Source organism: Astatotilapia calliptera, chromosome 1, assembly GCF_964374335.1.
Source record: "Astatotilapia calliptera chromosome 1, fAstCal68.1, whole genome shotgun sequence".
NCBI classification, from domain to species: domain Eukaryota; kingdom Metazoa; phylum Chordata; class Actinopteri; order Cichliformes; family Cichlidae; genus Astatotilapia; species Astatotilapia calliptera.
Window position 1 is genome coordinate 17,806,841 of NC_137422.1, and position 15,993 is coordinate 17,822,833.

Consider the following 15,993-nt stretch of genomic DNA (forward strand, 5'->3'; position numbering starts at 1 on the left):
GATGGATGCTTCAGGACGCTGCTATCATGAAGAGGCATCTGACAAATCTGCAGCAACTGTGTGACGTTATCAAGCCAACATGGGCCAAAATCTCTCAGGATTGTTTCCAGCACCTTGTTGAATCTGTGCCATGAAGAATGAAAGCAGTTCTGAAGGTAAAACCCAAGATGTACTTAATAAAGGTTACTTTTATAATGATATGGCAACAGATTTCATTATTGATCATACAGTTTTTATGTTTATGCTCTAGTAAACGTTCAGTTCTGTAGTGGAGTAGAAATATAAAGTGATATAAGGTAAGATATAAGGTAAGTACTTTATTTAGTGCAGTGCTTAATATAGCAAACCTTTTTAAAAAAAGCCTACATTGTTTGTTTATGTTTGATTAATGACCTTATGACTAGTTAATTTCCTGCTGTTTAATCAATCCTTGTAGCTCGCATTGTAATCGATATTTGGAATCTGTGGAGAAGAATAAATTCTTGGACTTCTGTTTGACACAGTAATAAAGTTATTATTTATTGTTTATAATGGACAGTCTAATGACTTAAAATGTGGTTACAACCGTTTCTGCACATTTGCGTCTCTGTGAACATCAGTAAGTGTAGACACGTGCTGCAAATGTATATTTAGAGCAGATAAATCCAGGCTGTTTCGGGAAGCCAGGCTGTTTTAGTCTTTGATATTAAACAGAAAAAAAGGAGAAGTGTACTCTACCTGTTGGCTCTAGAGCCATATGCCTCTGACACGGTAGTATGCAGAACCTCACTTCTCATCTTTCGTTCTTTTTTTTTCCCCGAGTACAGATCAGTGTGGTGACAAGCCTAACATCCACTGCACTGGCTCACTAGATTCCTCTCTATCTCAAGTCAAGTGGTGGGTCAAAAAGGATAAAACCGTTTTCTTTCTCTTCTCTGATGCATGCTAATGCACAGTCTGTCAGTACTGAGGTGGTAAGGCCCTCAGGGAGGGTTTTCACTGAACTTCTTGCACGGAATTTCTTGTCTGTAGAAAGATCAGGGAGGGTAATCTCTGTCTCTGCTATCCAGGATTGTTCTGCTGTGTAATTCAGTCTTTATCCTAAATCCAGGGAGAGAAAGACAGTGGAGAGAGAGACAAAGACAGAGGGGGAAAGATTTATTTGAAAATGTCTAATGCAAAGGGTTTAGGGCATTGAGAGGAAGACACTTTTTAGGATGATACTAGATGGAAATACATTTCCACAAAAACTCATTATACAGGGAAAACTTGTCCAATAAAGTAGCGGATAGCCAAGATTTTTAATCACTGAACTGCAGCTGTCAATTGAGCATTTCAGAGACAATGTTTATGTTATGGGAATGACCTTGGTGAGTCAGTCTATCACAATATGGAAGCTCCAGTGTTGGTTTGAAATGAAGCATAAACACACAGTGAGTGGGTGCAACACTCTGCATCTGTTCCTATTGGTTTAATGAGTACAACCTACGTGCCAGTGAGCCACAACATTAAAACTACCAACAGAAATGATTGATAATCTTCGTACAAATCAATCTTCTGAGAAATAGCTAGATAACTTCAGCTTTAACTCAGGATTTTCAGGGTTACAAATGTGTTTCACTACCTCTCTCCATGGTAACGTGTTTTGCTGAGATAAGAGTTCAGCACATACTAAACCAACACCTACTGACTAATCAATTCACCATTCGTTAAAGATCCTATGGACCCTGGTGCACAGAAAGTAGGAGGCCCTGCAGTTTATTTGAGATAGTTTGCAGGTTTTTATCTTTCTTTGATCATCAATAAGAAACTTGGAGCAACTTTAGTTTTTGCTTTTCTCTTGCTGGTTGAAGCAATTTTGAGCCTTTTAAAAAGAAAAAAAAATCTATATCTTAATCTAATAATATGATTCTGAAATAGCACCGCAAGTCTTGCACTTGTTGCCCTTTTATAAAACGACCCCATTGTCGATGAGAGTCCCTAAAAATGGGGCTGGTGCGTGGTAGAAAAACGTATCCCAACATAGAGCAAAAAAATGTGAGCAGGAATGGCTCGAAGACCACAACAAAGAGCCCAAAGCATCGACACAACCTCCAAAGGTTCAGGGTTATGGGGCACACTGGAACGAGTCCAGTCTCTGGAGGCCTTCACTCTGCAACCCAAAGGACCTGATGCATGCCCCAAAATCCTGTCTACCGTGCCCCGCGTGCTCAAAGACAGTTTTGTTACAAGAGACCTGCACAATATTAAACAAGTGGTTTTAATGGCGTGGCTAATGGGTATATATAAAAATATATTAATATATATGCATACAAAAACTTATTTATGTCTTATTATACAGTACTAGGTTAAACCCATTTAATTGCCCACTCCCATGTGGGAGTGAAAATTGAAAACCAAGGTTTAATTTCATAGGTCTCTATTTTCAAGGGACTTTTTCACTGTCTCTAAAGCCCTCACACAATTACTTGTCATGTAAAAAGCAATTACAATCCGTGCCTGGATGAAATGTGTCATCAGAGAATCCATTAACAATGTCCTCAGACCTTAATATTTACAGTCACCACCCTACTTTCAGAGGCAACACTGAGTTTTATGAGTTGTGAAGGACAGTTAAAAGGCACATAGTCGTTGTTAGATCTGTTGTTTTAGGCAGTCTGTTTGAGGCAATTAGGATTTCAGAAAGGTATTAATTGCAAAGTTATTATATTACATAAAATTATACAAGTGTTCCTGTTGCGTTCCTTTATTTGACATCAACAAAAGCCACTTTCTTTGTACATTGTATTTATTTAATTAAACCAGTGTGAGGATTGTGTAGGTGAACTACAAAAAGTATGTATGCAGAAAACAGTAGATTATCTCCTCTAAGGAGATGAAAAGCGGTATAAATAAAGCTCAAAATTAAAGCCTATTATACCTTAGGAGCTCACTAGTATGTAGTATTTTTCTTTCTTTTTACATTTCCGGTGTAGAAATGTTAAATCAGTCCGCTGTAATGCTTGTGTTTCTGTCTAAAACTAGAACCCGCTAACAAGGGTGGCCCATTCTTTCAAAAACTGAAGCAACTACACTTAACACCTGTTCTCACATCACAGTTAGATCATATCGTCTCACAGCACGAAGACCACAGGTAGATTTTAATAGCAGTAATGATGGCTTGGTTGTTCCACTATAGTGAACTGGAATAGATTACTGGTGCAGCAGCTCCTCAAAATGGAATACAGCTATCAAACAAGGCCCTAATGACCAGTTACCATCTTATCTTAAAAACATCATAGTAGCATACTATCCCAATATCAAACCCTACTTTCAGAGGACAGGCTTACTTGTTGTTTCCAGAGCCTTCAGCAATAAGGCTGACTTTCGGTGGAAGAAGAACACCTGTTTTCCTCCCATGATGCATTAAGCATCTTTTCTATACTCTCCTCTCTTTCACGTCACATTGGCTGTCATTAAATTTGCAAAGTGTTTGCTCAAAGGGGAGTTGCTATTTATTGTAAGACCTTGAGTTAGTCGGTGTTAATGTAGAAAGGTTAAGTCCACAATTTGACTAAGGAGTGTCAATTGTGACATGAATTACAATAATTCTGTGTGATATGCAACCATATAATACTGGATTCACATTTAAGTTTATTACAAGATCAAATATTTATCTAAATTTTCACCTAGAAAAAAAAAATGTTAACACAAATTGGGAAAACTGGAAAATTGGCTTCAGACCCTGTGCTTCTTACACATGAAGTATGCAGCTGGGCACTTTTTCTATGTGTTGGTTGCTAACGTTGAGGTTTGGAAGCACAGCCCGTTTTAAAAAATGGTCCATGTAGCCACTGTGACATAAGTCACTCGTTAGCGCTGTCCCTTTGTGAAGACTAACTCAGAATTGTAGCTGTTTTTCCCACCTTGCTGTTTGGGAATCAGATGTAATGAAGATGGTAGTGACCTCCAGTTATTCTTTTTATTTTGGCACTAATTTGTTTCTTGTGACTTGTATTTAGTTTTACTTCCTTTTGTCATGACCTTGGTTTGCTTATGTTTGCCTGCTGTTTCCTATCTCCCTGATTGTCTTGTGTCTATTTATGTCCTAATTCTCTCTTTCTCATTTCATGCTTTGAATGATTTTTTTTTAATTGATGAGCTTTGTAGGTTTTGCACCTTGTGAACTTTGACTGCCTACCTTAAAAATGTCAGCTTTATGTTTACCTAATTTAGCTGTGAGTCCTGTTTTTTGCTGAACCTTCAGACATGAAGCATAGAGCAAGTGACTTCATTTATTTCAGCGCCATTTCAACATCATACTGTATTTCGTTTGCACCACAATGAAACAGAATTAATTCTTTTACAGTCACAAGGGTTTTTTTTCTAAGAACAATTCAAAATTATCAAGTGGATCATGCAGGAAAAACTCAGCTCTGCCTTTGAAATCCATAAACTTTTTGTATTTCATCTGGAGTTTGGCCCTTTCACACTGCTTTATCCATAATTGAAGCACATAAATAATTGTACAGACAGAAAGCGTGATTGTAATGAATAATTCTGGTTCAGATGTGAAGCTGTTTCGTGTTGTCCCCATTGATACTGTCATGTGAAAATGAATAAATGGATGTTTGGGGGAGCTACTCCGATGTGTTGAATGCAGCAAGGCAGCAGGGTTTTTTAGTTTCTGCCTTTTTTCTCTGTCAGAAACTCTCTGTCAGTTCTGCTGCCTCCACTAACAAAATGTGACACTGACGCAGGTTTGACAACTGATAGATTACAAGTAGCAGTTAGTACATTGATCTCACCTGTGGTCGACGGTGCTTGACGCTACCTGTTTCTTGCCTGTTTCTCCTTTTCTTTCACTTAATCTTTCACCCTCAGAAACAGGAGTGCAGTAAAATTTACACCGTATGGCTCATTATTGGAACAAAGCAAACTTTTGTGTTTTTTATGGACCAAAAACTACATTACTGTTACCAAGCAGCAAAGGGGACATATTTGCACAGCTGCAAATGATATATGACCATCTAACATTTGTACATGTGTATTGTCATCTCATTATGCCTTTCTCCTCCTCCTCCATCACAGCTCCCTCATTTCCACCTCATCCACTTCCTCCTCACCTCAAGCCTCATCTCCAGAAGTGGTCAGAACTCTAATACACAAAAATGTGCATAAACATCATATTTATTCCTGATATTGACGGAATTACTTATTATCAGCAGATTAGACAGGCAACTCTTCCTGTCCCCTTACAGTTGACAGCAAACAGCTAAACAACAACAGCTGGTTATAAGCTAACATAATGGCAGCTAATGTTAGGCTTGAGTGTCCTACAAACCATACTTGCCCTCTGATAAACAGTTTGATTAGATTCCCAAATTTCCTGAGAGGTTGTTGACTAAGTGTCTGAGTCCAACAATGTTAGATAAACTTCAGAGACGGTTTCATTAATGTTAGCTAACAGTGGCTAACAACAGCGGCTAACAACAGCAGCTAACAACAGCAGCTAACAACAGCAGCTAACAACAGCAGCTAACAACAGCGGCTAACGACAGCTAACACCATTACAAAAAAGTTCAGAATATCACCAACAACTGCTATCAGGATGAAGTGAGCTTCACTGACTCATCGACTCTTTACACAAAGTTTTATAGCATCCTCCAGAATAAATAGACATGACACACATTGACAGCTGAGGTACACAGCAGACTGACAGCCTACGCTGACTACAGATGAACAGCAGCCAGAGCTTTTACTGCATTGGCCACCATAGCTAGGAGTATGCACTTAAACTGGAAGGAGTAAGAAAACAAAATTCAATTGACTGCAACTGATCAATCTACTGAGATCTAGCAGGAATATATAAAACACTGTACCTTTAAAGTTTTCCCAGTTCCTTATTTATATGAGTTAAATGGAAATTTATTATTTGCATTTAATTATTATTATGTTTTAATAGATTCTGAGTAGCTTCATACTGTCTTGTATCTTGTATCAGCAGCATTGTGGTGCAGAGTTTTGCACTTGTTCTCTATCTTTTCTCCAGGTGTTTCACTTTCCTCTTACAGTTCAATTGCTTGAACGTTAAATGGTGATTTCAGGTACCCAGCATACTCGGTTTTCCACCATTTCTAAAAGGTCGATTGTTGTACAAAACCATAAGTTCAATACTGGTCTTCAGTATTGAACCTCTGGTGACAATACAGAAAGGATACAAAGAAGCACCTGCTCTCAAGAGTTCAGCAGCACTAACTTAGAGTGTACTGCCCCATGCTGTCAAAGCCTAAAAGGCACAATAATAAAGTACTTTATTTTCTGAGTGATGATGCTGGTAGAATGAGCATTTGCTTAAATCTCTACCAAATGTGTTTCTGCTATCAATACTTTTTAATATTTGTACTTTTTTCTCCAGTTTTGAATGTTCAACTCACAGTGCCAGAGTAAGTCTCAAAACATATCACAAGTAATTTGTTTTTGTCACATTCCTAGTGTTCAAAGCAATTTGCAAAAGAATGTCACCCCGTCTTAAACAGGTGAGAATAAAGTACATGAGCCAAATGGGTGAGAAAAGTGAGTTAGTGTTAATATGGTACAAATGAAGTGAAAGAAAAGGCAGACCAGACTGTTTTTAAATTGAGCTTGATTTGAATTCATTAGTTTTCATGCAGTAATAATTTTGAAAGGGAATTCATTTTATAAGCATGGGTCTGTAATTTAGCCAGGAACTATAATTGCTCCACCTCTGAACAAACTTTCCCCAAAGCATTTACATCCAAAACAAGATCTCCATACTTTAGTGGAAATAAGTTTCTTGTGTTGCAGTCCTGCTTTTAATAACCTGATATGTAAATGTTTTCATACAAATCCTAACACAATCTGCCCTCTGAAAGGTAACCCTAACACGATTATAGCCACGTTAGTTCAACAACAGAAGAAACTGTCGTGCTTGGTTTGAAGGTTTTCCAGTCGGTAGAGATTTAACTGTAACATGCTGTTTTTTGTCATATGTCAGGATAATTATTTCAAATGTTAGCACTGCATTATCATACTGTGTTTAAGACCCCGAGACAAGCTCGAGTTAGTGTGTGTAGATGTTAATTGCTTGGTAATAATGAAATGCCAGTCATGCAAAGCATTCTCATTAGGTTCCCTTTTGGGCTGCTTTACATGACCAGGAGAAGCATGCAACTCTAGAGAAGACAATTTGACATGTCACAGTGAGGAAATTACAGTGCAGATAAAATGCATCACAGCTGATTTCTATTCAGCTGATGCAAGTTTTTTTTTTTAAAGGGATTTTTCCAGTTCAAGCACTGTCATGTTTGAAAGGCAAATAATCTTAATAACGGGTGCTTTTCAAACTTTAACAAGTCAAAATGTCAGCTGTGAAAACTGCCCATAGTTTTAATGAGTTCATTCTTCCTTTGTGTTCTACTGCAGGTTTATCTTATTAACCGTTGAAGATGCTCATTAGATTTTCTAAATAATGCTCAATGCTTAGTATTGAAGCAGTTCTGTATTAGACATAGATACTAGTTGACAAGCAAATGCATAGCTATTGTAACACAGTTTAACTGACACTAGGTAATCTATTTTTCACTCATATTTTCCAATTAACAGTGCTGCCTATACCATTCAAGAGTAACTGACAATAGGTAATCCTATTGTAAAAAAAAGTCTTGTGCATATACAATATATACAGTATATGGACAAAAGTATTGGGGCACATCTCCTAATCTTTGATTTTTTTATTTTTAGTCCCATTGGCAGTGATGTACAAAATCATGCGTCAAGCCCTTTACAAACATGTTAATTTAAAAACACTGCTCATTTGAGCGTGATAGGATACCACCATCGCAACAAGTTCCTCCCCTTCTTGGTATTCCTACTGCAGGTGGTATTATTATAAAATGGAAGCGTTTAACCTCCCGTGTTCATTAACATCAGCACAAAAGCCGTGCACCAGGAGCTACGTTGCATGAGCAGCTCCTGTATCTGTAATAAGTAACTGGCTCAGTACTTATAGTGTATTCATAGCCATATGTCCATGTCCATATAGTGTATTTGTTACAGTTGTCTGGTCAGAAGCCATGAAACTATCACTTCCACCAAAGATATCTGGAAGGTAATCTTCCGTAATTCAAAGGTATTTGCATGAATAAAATGTTTTTGCATTTTTTAAATGGTAATTTATGCTCTGAGAATTGCACCTGTTAATACAGTAGTAATATAAATGTGGAAGCTCTCTATAAATCAGCCTGGGGAAACAAAAAGTAGGGGGAGATCCTTGTTATATGCAAAGCTGGCTGATTTTCTAGGGAAAAAAAAATAAACATATATTAGCTTAAACACGTCTGAAGCCAATTTAGAAATGCTAAAACTCTGAAGGCAGCATAGAAATAAATGATCTGATTTTTCTTCCTAGTCTCACAAACATTGGAGGCATGGATCCACAGTAAAGCAATAAAAAGAAATACACAGCAGCATGGGAGAAAAACCCCAGAAAACTTTTTTTTTAAATAAATGTTTATTTTTTACCATTGTATTATCTTCTGTATACAAGAATGTGTAACAAAAGCCAAATAAGCAATCCATTTTAGTCTTTTAAAAAATGGTAAGGCATGTCTGCTTGTATAACCATCAACTTCGACCCCCCCCCCCAAAAAAAACAAACAAACTTTGAACAACGTGCACCAACAGTTCCAAAACGCTTGATGTGCTCCTTATTTATCAGATTTTGCAAATCACAACAGTACCACACTCACAGCATATGTTTTAGCAAAAGTGCAGCAAATGATTAACATCAAAATGAAGATTCTTGCATAAAACACTCTTTAAAAACCTCACATCACCTTTCCCCCCCTTTTTTTTTTTTAAATGCCAAAATGAATGAATGAGAGAAAAACAAAAACAAAACAAGTTTAGCACTGAATCGTGTCAAACTGTGAATGCGTGACCGTGGTAACGTATCACGCCAGGAAAGAGAGGAGTACACAAGGCAGTGGAGAATGGCAGACATTCCTCTTGTAATGAGAGAAGACTGTTGTTTAGACAGACACAAGCTCTTTGGAAAAAACTGCACCAAACTTCCAAAACATTCTTTTCTTAATTCACTTTCTTGACTTTGTCTGAAGAACACTGCTAAAGCCCAGCCTCATCTTAGTCATCCAAAAACTCTTGTTGCTGCAGTCACAGATCTTGTAGAGGCTCTAATGGGTGCATTCGACCTTTGTATGGCTGCAGATGCTTTGAGTTTTTACACTTTGGAGAAATAAAACTGAGCTGTTAAGCCCCACTGAGGAGCAGCAGTGCCAAAGCTTAAACAATGCCGTATCTGAAGCCACACGGCTAACTTCCTGCCTTATTATCAAGCACACACCGCACTGATTGTTCCGCCTCACTACCGACCCTGACTCAGAAATATCTGCCTCCACAATGTTTTGGCTGCGTTTGACTCCAAGTAAAACCCACTAACTTGCACTTATAATTGAGTTTTATTCCTGTTGCGCAGCATATTCATTTAATTTGCCAATTATGAAATCACCAAAACACAAAGCGCGTTTAAAAAAAAAAAAAAAAAGACAAGGGAAAAACATTTTTGCCATTACGGTCGAAACGTTCTAGATATTCTTGCTTAAGTGTAAACGTCCAGAGCTAAAATTAATTATCAGTCCACACTTCAACAGCCTCCATGTAACAAACCATGACTTTTACATGAAACCTCCTTCACTTCAATTATCGCGTCCTCAGGGCGGTACTCCTGGGTGAGTAAAGATGAGGAAAACCAGCACTGCACAGGACTGACAGCTAGTTACTTCAACAGCATTTAATTCAACATTCACCATGTTATAAATAGTTACAGCGTGACGTTCTCTCAACTCCCCGTCTGACCCACTGAAACAGCAGCAGCTGATGCTTCTGCTGGTCGTCTGTCTGTGACCACAGGATACGTGAGCAATTTTAAAAAGCTGTTAGTGCAACACAGTGACTCGTATAACTTCTGTATGAAAACGATTTAAACACAGTCGAGTCATCTAACTGTGTTTATGTTTAAAGTTTCCAATGCACCCCTCGTCCCGTCTCATGCAGGCTTTGACCTTGACAGGCTCCAAAGACTTGCTCAGTCATCCGTTTTAGTGTGCACTAAAAATTTCCATGTACCTTTTCAAACCCGGGGCTTTAAAATGTGCATCGCATCCTCTCTCCGGCACCAATGAGTTGCTCAGTTATTACGGCAGTGAAGCGAATGTAGACGGGTCTCCTGCATGCACAGTTTTGGTGGGTATTGGGGAAGTCTTCTCAGTCTCCCAGGGCTGCTTCCAGGCATTGTTGGTGACTAATTAACACAGGTAGAAATCACCCCAGTGTTGACTCACTGCTCCCTTTTTAATGGGTGCTTTGCAGTTTACTCATTAGAGCATTAACTATGATCTCAGACCCTCACTGGACCATAACTGCCAGCTGCAAAATGGTTATTTTGACATGCATGTTGGCATTTAGACATTTTTGAGTGCACAGCATAGAAGGAAAACACAAACGGATTTTATACATACACACACACATATATATATATGTGTGTGTGTGTAGATAGATAGAGTGAGTGAGTGAGTTCAGGCACACTGTTTCTTTATCGATTTGTCTTAGCAAAGAATGTAGGCGGTAGTTCCATTTTGTATCCAGATGTACAGCACATTTTAAAGAAATTTCTAAAAAAAACAAAAAACAAAACCCAAACAAACCAAAAAAAACAAGCACACAAAACATCTTTTTGTTTTCTATCCCCCTGCTGTCATGTGAATATTAGAAACTAAGCATTAGGGTAAACAGCAGATAGTGCTAAATGTTTAGTCACACATCAGGCTGCATAATGGGATGACATATAGTAATTAAAATAAAAGCGGTACCGTGAAAAGATGGAAAACGCCATTAGATAGTGAGGAAAATGTGTATACGCTTCTTTTATAGAGTAATAGAAAGAAGATTAAAGTCTCTTCATATGTCACACGCTTGTTTTGCATCATGATTTATCCTCCAAATCTGTTTACGATTTACTTGTCAGCTTTTGTTTTGCTCTATGCGCTAACGTTTCACCTCAGTCAGGGTGAACCCTTGTGATTTTCAACCAGTTTTGATGACAGGTGAATGGAACTGCTCTGCCTTCGTGTTTCTGTGCACAATTAGTTATTGGGTGGCCTTTTGTTAATCGCTTCAGTGTTGTCTTTAGTCATGCTTTGGTTAAACACAGTTGTTGTGCTACACATATAAGGTTTGCTGCTCAGTGATTTAATTGCTATGCTGTTGGGGTTTTTGTGTTTTTTTTAAGTAGGAGGCTGCTGTTCAGTCACCTTATCCTAAAACCATTTCGATAAGAAGTGAGGTGAAAGAGGTCAACTGTGGGAGCTTCCTGTGGTGCTCAGTTTCTCTTTCGTGAGTCATATGAGCACACCGAGGGTAGATTTCCCTTATGGTGTTTTCTGTGAAGAGATCCATGACGCTTGCACAAACTTTGTGCTTTTCTATCCCCTCTTCACGCTGTGGAGACGAGGAAAACTCGTGCCCCGAATTTTCTTTATTAAGCTTTTGTACATGAAACACAAGATCTCTTTAGCTGCTCATAGCTCCTATTGATTTGTCTATTTGTGTATTTACTGGAAGGTCTCTGTTGAAGTAATGGGCTTGTGTATTGTGAAAACATTTCAGGTACTTATGAGCTGATGAGATTCAATCCTCCAGGCACACTCGTGATGGCTTCAACAATATTCACGCTACATATTGCAAGATATTGTATCCGAAAGCTACATTTCTCTGCGACTAGATGTTAAAGCCATTAGTTGCAGATGAATTGTCAAAAAAAAGTCCCATCTTTTTTTCTAAACCCTTTCCCTTGATCTTAATAGAAAATGTCATAAGGTAAAATGTGGAGGAGAATTAATGAGAACTTAGAACTTAGTGCTAATTGAATCTCACTTGGCAGATTGGTGTTATCAAGTTGTTGCTGAGTACTTTAAAACTATCGTTTCTCTAGTATAACAAAAAAGAAAAAGTCCTTCTTGAATACTTACGTAAAGCTTGAGCCTATCTGAGCTGACACAGGGCAAAAGGTGAGGTCATCTGGCATGATGTGATAGACAAAGTGTCAGTTCAATGAAAAAGCGTGCTTTTTAAAAAATCTTTTTTTACCAATGTTGGAACTGAATTTTTTTTTAAAGACTGCAGGCTAACAGTTATTAAACTGAAACAACAGAGTGCTCACATTAATAACGGCTGCGTGCGCTCAAACCCCGAGGAACTGAGAGACAGTATTAACTCATTTCCTTTCATAAAGTATGGTGCAGTGCATCTCATGCTAAAGGAGACAGAACAGGAAGTGCATTACTTTAGCATTCGGCGAATGTGACCAGTTCTTATTATGGCCGCCACTTATAGCCTTTCACTCAGCTATGAACCCTTCTGGTATACAGTTCGACATCAACCACTGTGTTGTATTTGTGAAGTGCTTTGCTCCCTGAGCCTCTTGAGTCTGCTAAAGGTCAAAGCCTGCAGGACACAGAATGAAAGTTACGAATAGTTACCTTAGTTGTACGAGTACATTTGGAGCCCTCTGGCCTCGGAACTCTTTTTTAAAAGTTGCTGACTTTGTACGCGTCCTCTAAGAGAACACGACCAATTACACCGCATGTAGCCTGTAGGGGGCATAGGTCTGCTCTCATTAACCAAAGAACATGCAAATTTCAGTATGATGCATTGCAAGACATGAGGGGTAACCAGCAGAGGATATCAGAGGTTACGACGGGTAACTTTACATGTATGCAAATAAACACGTAACATAAAGCAAAATTCATCAGTGTGGCAGCCAAGAAAATTAAGGAAATTAAAATTTCATAAGGATATATCTATTATTACTCTCCTCCAAGTCCTCTGAGAATAACAGAACCAGCGTGAGTGCATGTTAACTACCCAGACAGACGAAAGTAAATTAGATACCTGAACGCTGTTAACAGGCAATTAGTGCTGCTGCAGAACCATTCTTAGTTTTTATTTAACAGATGATCAAATAATTTGTAGAAACAATGACACAGTTGTTAAAAAAAAAGTATCCATTGCCAGTAAGATTACATTACAGTACCTTCCACTGTAACACATACTGTAACTGCTTATAAGTACAATACAATCAATTAAATGATCTGAAAATATAGATCGTTTTCTCTGTGGGGTGGATGTTTTCTGTAGCTGTAGAAACTTATGAAGCCAACAAAAATAATCTGTGCAAAGTAGTTCTCTTAGTGCAGTACGATAGCACTTTCTAAAGAGATAATCAAATGTGCAACAATAATGTGGCTGTAAGACCTGCTGCTTCCTGAAGCCACGTCGATATGACCAAACGGGAAACCAGGCGAACTGCTAGCACTGTACAACCTGCACAATCACTCCAAAAAACTGTGTAGCCTGCATAAAAACGGAAAAAAAAAGAATGTTTTGTCAGTTAACATCATATCCACGCATGCACACAGTAAAACTTTCTCCTTTTGATTTTGTTTTTCCTTTTGGGGGAGAAGACTAATAGGATAAAATAGGTGTCGTCTCGTTTTCTCCATTCATCATACAAAGGAAAAGAAAAATAGATTCCCTTTTATCTGGAACAAAAAATCACTGACAGAACCATCTTTAGAGGGTTTCATTTCTAAAAGATGTTTTGGGCTTTTTTTACCCTCCAAAACTCACTTTAGAATAATGAGAAAACACATTTTCTTTATTTTGATGTGAAAGCTGGTTCACTGATGGCACCAAGCATTCTTTGGGGGACAAGCGGGATGCAGCACTGCACTCACTTTCACTCCTACCACACCATACAGTAAGCCATTCTCAACAGGTTTCCAGGAGGCTCTACATGTCCAGTGAGGGAACAGCAGTACAACTTGCTGTTAAACATACTGTTACGTAACAGTAAAAAAAAGTCAGTGGTAATGCGGGCCACACTGTATTATCTCCACTGAGTCTGCATCGCCCAAAGCGGGAGTGTGAGGGCAACCGTCAGCAGCAGTACGGAGGGTCCGCAGGAAACTGACTTGCCCGCGGCTGCTGCGCGCTCATCGCTTCTGTCAGCTCCGATCACGGGAGCCTCTGTTCCAACAAAAATAAACTCTGTTGTGCAGCCGTCGGAGCAACCGCTGCCGCTGCCGGAGCTGCTGCCCTCGTCACCTGCAGCAACACAAATTAAAAATTAGATGAAAATAACATTATCAGAAGCAGCTACCGAGTGCGGTTCATTGCACAGGGGAAGAGAAAGCGCACAATCGAGCCCCGGTCACACGAGAATGTGGCAGAAAAAGAAGAAACAAAAAGCTCACCCACATACATCCTACTGATATATTCAACAGTGGGTGTTATAATTTGGTTAGTCGCTTCGGTTGTTTGAAATGTTTTGTTCAGTTCAAATATTCACAATTACTGACTATCTACTATGCTATTATTTTTTTTTTCTTGGCAAAGCTGTAGCATCATTGTTTAAATAACCCTCAGTATTTAGATTAGTGAGCGACTGAAGGTTGCGACGCTTTCAGCTTTGGCACAGATTCCTGCAGTCTTCAGCTCAACAGCAGGTTTTAAACAGCTGCTTCAACTATTCAATTCAGTTTTGTATGAACGGAAAACTGTTTAATTGGTTAACTGCTCAACAGCAAACTTTAGGCACTGGAGTTGTTACAGTGAACATAAAGATACAAAGTATCCTCTAAACTCTTGCTGATGAACAAGCTTTACCCTACAGTGCCTGAACCATGAAACAAATGCCAGAAAAATCTAAAGTTTTTAAAAATAAATAGCAATTTGCATACTAGTTTTAATTCGAATCAGTTGTGCTATATCTGACTTTTTTGTCCAATTTATTGCTCACAGCCTAATTATCTTAAATAAACTAAAACATACAAGGGTTTAAGGTTAGGGTTTAAAAAATGACACTGACGGTATAAAAACCGTATCCAATCTAATACACTTGGTGTTATTGTACAGGGTAATTATGCAAATACATAAAGAAAATCTATGAAATCTGAATTTAAATACAGCAGTACAATCCATTCTTGTCAGCGAATGCCTGCTTTCTACCATAAAAACCAGGAGGAGAAATGAGGTTGTAAATTGTTCTAGCACCTCAAAGCAACAGCTTCACACATTAATTACAGTATGTTGGGAAAAGAAGGCTGAAATATGTTATGATTAAAATTTCACAGACTTTCTCAAATGTCCTACAAGCACTTCTTTACTCATTACCCTAATATTGCCTCCACATGCATTTACTTGTTGATTCGGGGGAAGGGGACCCACGGAGTCTGCACATGATTTTTGTCGTTGTGGTAATTCAGGAGGGTTTCTTCGATCTGAGGTGCTGGTGGTTCATAAGCTGAACACCTTATTAATGACTACTTGTATGGCTAAAGCAGCTGTTGAACTAAGACTTTGCCGGCTTGTGTACCTAATGAGACACTGAGTTCAATTTTTTTGTACAACACACGCCGGCTTCTTTTTTTGGAACAGCTTGACAGCGTGAGGTTAAAAATTAAAGTGAACGGTACAACAAAGCTAATGAGTTGGGTTCATTTTGTTCTGTTTGGGACTCTCGGCTCCTTCAAAGGTACTGTCGAGACAGTTCCTATTGTTCAGTGTGGCAAATTTACATGTCAAAGTTAACCACAGACCTCAATTTTAAAAACATACAAAGATTTACTTAGCAGCCATGAAAAGATCTGCTTCTCAGGGCAATTCTGTTTGATTATCTGATCTCAAGTGCTGGTGTAAAAGTTTCCTTTACAGCTGACAGTGCCAGGCTTTCCTCGCTCAGTTTAAAATGGTGGGAAATGTGATTGTGAACGGCAAAGTGCGGGAGAAAGTCTCACCAACAAATCACGCGTAAACGTCCTTTTTTTTTACGGTTTTCTTGCCTCCCTTGCCAACCTATGCAATAATTTCGGGCGCTTTAGCGCCGGATCTACAATGCTGAAGTAGACACCGCTCCCAAGAGAAAAACAAACATGA

At 38.6% G+C, this 15,993-nt stretch overlaps 1 protein-coding gene across 3 annotated transcripts in view; it reads right to left on the reverse strand.

Annotated features, from left to right (window-relative positions):
• Positions 1-777: 777 nt before the first annotated feature.
• The window catches only part of gpc6a (glypican 6a), a 158,139-nt gene continuing 142,923 nt past the window's right edge, over positions 778-15,993 (reverse strand). For 2 of the 3 annotated variants that reach the window (XM_026165760.2, XM_026165750.2), the window contains one exon: positions 8,473-14,163. In XM_026165760.2, the coding sequence (XP_026021545.1) occupies positions 13,946-14,163 (218 nt within the window). In that variant the 3' untranslated portion in view covers positions 8,473-13,945. Of the gene's footprint in view, positions 1,081-8,472; positions 14,164-15,993 lie in introns of those variants that run through there. The other variant, XM_080292633.1, reaches the window with a different exon arrangement.